A 6030-nucleotide genomic window follows, 5' to 3' on the forward strand; every position below is an offset into this window, starting at 1 on the left:
TTTCGGGATGAGAATACATGTATTTTATGTTTTACGCTATGGACACAAGTAACTGAAAAATATATTCTACGTTGAGTTGTACCACTGGCATACTTCCCTGTAGCTTGGTAACTAATATTTACAGCGGTATTGTAAACGCGAATCCTGTTGATAGATCTATCGGGCCTGACAACCCCAACCGGACTGGACGACCAGTATTCAACGGTTGCACAGTACTTCATTTCGTGACTACACCTTGGTACGGTGTAGTAAGATTTCATAATAAAGGGAATATGCGACGTGATTAAATGTTAAGTATGGTTACCAAGTGCTCAACCACTTAGAATATTTTTATTAAAATGTTTATATATGAAATCTTGTGTTCCATTGTTATAACGCTGCTAGCATCAAACCTATATATCTCACCAACTTTATGTTGACGTTTTAAAGCATGTTATTCTCAGGTATGAATTAAGTCTTCCGCTGTGCATTAGCTCATGTTAAGGATGCTACTTGGGACCTTTTAAGCCATGATACAAAGACGTTGCATTCGAGTCATTGGAGTTCAATAGAGAATATAAATAAGTAAATGACAGATTAGGTCATTTGGATATTATGAAATGTTAGACGAAAATGTCAAATATTGATGTAATGATAGTTTGCCTTTTAAGAATAAATGCAACGTTTGTAAAATGTATCATATAGAGGTCAAGTACCTCGCAATGTTATCATATGTTATTGTATTCGTCCCTATGGATTGGGTCGGGTCGTCTCAGTAACTACTATTTACATGGGGTAGTGTAAACGCGAATCCTGTTGATAGATCTATCGGGCCTGACAACCCCAACCGGGCTGGAAGACCAGTTTTCAACGGTTGCACAGTACTTCGCTTCTGTATACTACGCTTGGTACGGTGTAGTGATTATTTAATAATATGCTGCGATGATTTAAATGTTAAGTATGGTTACCAAGTGCTCAACTACTTTTACATACACTTGCGAGTGTATTATGTTTAAATATATGAAATCTTGTGGTCCATAGTTATAACGCTGCTAGCAACAAAACCTATATATCTCACCAACTTTATGTTGACATTTTAAAGCATGTTATTCTCAGGTACGAATTAAGTCTTCCGCTGTGCATTTGCTCATGTTAAGGACATTACTTGGAGTCGATCATCGCAATGTTATCAACTATTGTAAATCGTTTATAATCGATATGGACGTCGTCCGGATGGATTAGTAGCGGTCCTTTCACTGGGTCTGATGGTCAGACCTGGTTAAAAGCTTCGGCATTCAAAGACCTATATATATATGTATATATATATATATATATGTATGTATGTATATATATATATATATATATATATATATATATATATATATATATATATATATATATATATGTATATATTTGTATATATATATGTATGTATATATATATATGTATGTATATATATATGTATATATACATATATATATACATATATATATATATATACATATATACATATATACATATCCCTAACATATATAAATCAAGGGATGGATCGCCTACGTGGCGCCACCTCCTTGACTCCAAGAATTTCGGTCCACATGTCATGCTCACAAAAATTGATTTTTTTTAACCTAAAATTTTTATAACGCTCTCTATTATTGCCACGTGTCAATGGAGATGGAGATGGGTCGATCAGTTTCAAAAAAAAAAAACACACACACAGATGTGCCGACGGTTACATTGAACATACTATGTTCTATCAAAACATATATTTTGCATATGATTCGAATTTTTTGCATCTGATTCGTTTGTTTTCATCTGCAGATTTGTGTCATGCCATACAAAATCGGTTTCTTCAATCCATCATCTATGTCCACAATAATCAATGTAAGCAACGATTGTATTGTTGTTCATGAACACCATTATAACTATATGTTGTCATTCATTCATGTTACAATGTTTTCTTAATGCCTTAAATTATTATCCATTGATAATCCACAATGATATGTTATAAAAGAGTTGAGTTTTGCAATTGATGTTGATAGACCAGATTTTTAATGATTTTGATGGTAATCTTATAAAGAAAATATAAATCATGTTTGTAGTTCCAATAAACTTTTATGTATTACTGATATGAAGAAGAATCATATGCGTTTTGTTTATTTTTGTTAAACTGATATAATGACCAACGCTATTACATAGATATTTCATGTTTTGATTCATCATCATCTACTAATCCAACGTAATTTGAAGTATGTTGCTATAATGTTTCCATTACTCTATAGTCTTTTGCGAATTATACGTTATTGAAAAAATAAAAACAATGACGGTATGTTGTATGACATATTGTATAGCCTGATTGTTCTAATCTTTGATCATTGAAGGCAACAAATTTGAAAACAACATGAACAATTTTAAGGTCTATTGTACTGATTTTTGTTGTTTATTTATTATTTGATTTGATGTATGTCATCTTTCATAAAGTAGATCATCGTCATGGTTTTAATCGTTGCTCATTATATCCTATGTGTTTAACTTCTATTCATTCAGATTTTATAACGTGTTCTTATGAATGTTTTTTTTTTCAGAATAACAATCCATTATTTTAGGTTATATACAATCGTTTGATCTGTTTTTTACTCATAAACATGATGATTTTTTTTTTTGTTATTGACATACATGTTTTCTTGCCAGTAATTATGCCTACAAATCAGGAGTGTATGTTATCAATGTTCAATCACATTTACTACTACTATCTCTTTTGGTCAAACGGTTTTTGAAAACTTTTAAACGTGATATTCAGTTACCAAAGTTTTAGGAGATGTGACAATCTTATCCTAAAATAACTGATCTCCTAAATCAACTAATTATATTGCGTAGTAGACGTGTATATATAGACTGTAAAACTCATTTACATTTTAAACCAATCCTCATTCATATTCATATATCTAATATTTAACAAAACTCAATATGGCAGACAATTTCACTATGATTCAACGAATCACACTAAGAAACTAATTTGTCAACATTCGATTTAAGATTTTGAGTTTTAAAGTTATGTCCAAGAAGAACTTTGATTCTGGTTTGCCATTTCTTGATTTGATCGTATGTGATGAAGAGGTATTACTTTAATTTTTCTTCATTCTAATGTTATTATTCCATTAGATATGAAATTAATTAACATCTTTTTTTTTCCGTAATATTCTACATTGATGTTGACATATATTTGATGATTATTGCTAAAAATTCTGTTAACTATAAATATACAGGGCTCGGGGATTGGAATTACTATTAAAAATGTTTCGATGTCAAAATATGAACCTCTTTTGATAGTTCAGAATAATTATTTGTTTAAGAGTGAGTGCCTCTATAATAAGCAATCCTTTCAAAGGCAAGTTGATGCATTGGGAACATCCGTGCAAATTGATGCTAACCTATAGGTCAACTATGGTTGATATTCCTGCTTCTGAATGGCGTGGCAGTTCTAGTTTGAACTTCATACCATTCAATGATCTTATTACTTGCAAACTTGCAGAATGTGTAACTGCAGGTATTAACTCTTTATTAATCAATTTTGATGTTTACTGATTACTATCAAATCATTACTTTTATTTTTATGTCATAAGTTTGTAATATCATGTTTTTGAATTCAGATATAATTGGTAGAATTACATACATAAGTCCAGAAAAGGCCTATGGTGATTCTGGAGAGGAATCATCTAAGTATATTACTCTTGAGTTGAAAGACTTGGAGTAAGTTTATCAAAATCAATGTTTAGTGAATTTAATTACTTTTTTATTTTCAATTTTTAAAATATTGATGTTTAACGTCTAAATGCATATCCTGTTCCACTAAATAGGGGTGCTAATCTAAGCTGTACTTTGTGGTCCAAGTATAAAGATGATTTTTTAGCAAAGAGAGAAAAAGTTGGTGATAATGAATGTGTTATTTTGCTTATTCAATTTGGAAGGACAAAGAAGTTTGATGGTATCCATTTTTTATTTGTATTTACATCGTCCATAGCCTATATATTAGTATCACTTAATAATTTCATTATTCTATTTTAATAATACTCTGTAACATGTTTTAATGTTTTGTGTTAGAACAACTAACTGTTCGTTTAGATTGGACATTCACACGAATTCTCATTAACCCAAACTGTGTAGAAGCCAATGACTTTATAAAGAGGTATAATGTTAGTTTACAAACAATTGGACATTCAAATTATATATTGTATTTACACTTACCTAGACAATCTTTAAATTTGTTAATCCTTAATACGTATGATAGTTATTTTGTTTTTTTATTCAGCATTTTGGAGACTCATGCAAACTCTGAAGCAACAGAATCTTTGGCACCGTCCTCTGAACCAGCTGAGGATCCGGTTGAAGCTTGGTTTAAGCACACTAAATCTATAGAATGTGTTGATTTACCTTTTTGTGATGTAAACCTTATGAATCATGATTCATACTTTCTATAGTTTGCTTTATCAATTATGAATAAATTATTATGTACTTATATATATTTCTAACATATAATCTATCCTATCATATTTTCAACCACAGCCTGGTGTATATGTCGTGCACGCAAAAATCATTTCTGTGCTCCCAGATGATCCATGGTGGTACATTGGTTGCAAGAAACATCACAAGAAGGCCAGCCCTGAAGTTGAAAATATCGACTTAACTTTGGATGTCGATGCACAGTTAGCTCTACCTAGAAAGTGTGTAAAGTGTGTTTCAAATCCAAGTGTGGCACTTAGGTACAAAATACATCCAATAATCTGCTCACCTTTTATAATTGTTTTCGTTTATTTGAAAACAAAATATCGTTCGGATAATGTTTATTTACCATCATGTAGGTACAAAGTGAGTGTTCGTATTGAAGACTTGACCGACACAGCCACCGTTACTTTGTTTGAGACTCAAGTTTGTAAATTTGTTACTAAGTCAGCATATGAGCTACAAATATCTTTACCGAATTGCCACGATTTTCCAGATGATTTGGATGTTCTTATTGGTAACAAGCTTTTGTTCAAGTTGGATGTGTCCAACTACAACGTAACTAGCGTAAATCCAAACTATACTGTGAAGGATGCAATGTCAGAAGCTGAGTTTGTGGATAAATATAAGACTAAACTTGAAGCTCATAAGGTCTTTTGTTAATAATACTTATGGTTTCATTAACATCATGTGCTTAATTTCTGTTTTAATCTTCCCATTCTACTAATTGTTGAACATTTGTTATATCACTTTTAGGCTATGAATGATGACAGGACGGAAAATAGTCATGATGCAAAACCTACTCCTTCTGTATGCACTAATTCTCAAAAGGTTGTGTTTCATATTCTTAGTAAATTAATTTAGTTGCACAATTAGTAAAATATTTATTTTTTTGTTGATCATTATCTGTTCATTGTGCATATTGTACAGTGTGGTTCCACTCAAACATCTGTTCCGCTTGAGGTTGGATCTAACACAAGCTACACCCCACCTAAGAAGATTATCAAACAAGAACCAAGTGGTAGCCCTGTTTCTGCGAAGTCTACAACAAGCAAGGCAAAGAGGAATCTCAATGCTAATGCAGTTCCGTTGAACATTTAGTGTCTGTTTTATTTTATTCTTGATGTTTTGAAATGTTATTGGGATTTTGTTGACTTTTTTTGATTATTATTGATTTCCTGGATTGTTTGATTATATGTGAAGATCGTTTACTTCATATATTGTGAATAAGTTTGTTAGCTATGTTAAAGATATTTTGTCAAACTATATATAAATTTTTGTTAATGTCATATATTTTACATTGTCGTCCACTTTTGAAATCAAATAGTCTTTAAACGTTTGTTTAAATGTGGTCTTTTAATTTTAAAAACTATTGTGTATACTAATAGTTTTGGAACTAAACTTTGATATACTTTTTATGTTTACTCTCAAAAGAATTACTTTATTAATGATATTACCAACTTTGATTTCAAAAGTTCAATATTGAAACAGCAAGTATCACTAAACTAAACATTCATAACAAAACACATTAGATAAGATTATCAAAAGAAA

At 30.9% G+C, this 6030-nt stretch overlaps 1 protein-coding gene across 1 annotated transcript; it reads left to right on the forward strand.

Moving 5' to 3' along the window:
- Window positions 1–3423: 3423 nt before the first annotated feature.
- LOC139841122 (uncharacterized) lies at window positions 3424–5580 on the forward strand. Its single transcript, XM_071831355.1, has 9 exons — window positions 3424–3526; window positions 3630–3729; window positions 3837–3964; window positions 4081–4165; window positions 4289–4421; window positions 4543–4739; window positions 4839–5130; window positions 5236–5310; window positions 5410–5580. The coding sequence occupies exons 1-9, from the start codon at window positions 3424–3426 to the stop codon at window positions 5578–5580; spliced, it is 1284 nt and encodes a 427-aa protein (XP_071687456.1).
- The last annotated feature ends 450 nt before the right edge of the window (window positions 5581–6030 follow it).

Source organism: Rutidosis leptorrhynchoides, chromosome 4 (genome assembly GCF_046630445.1).
Source record: "Rutidosis leptorrhynchoides isolate AG116_Rl617_1_P2 chromosome 4, CSIRO_AGI_Rlap_v1, whole genome shotgun sequence".
Taxonomy (NCBI): Eukaryota; Viridiplantae; Streptophyta; class Magnoliopsida; order Asterales; family Asteraceae; genus Rutidosis; species Rutidosis leptorrhynchoides.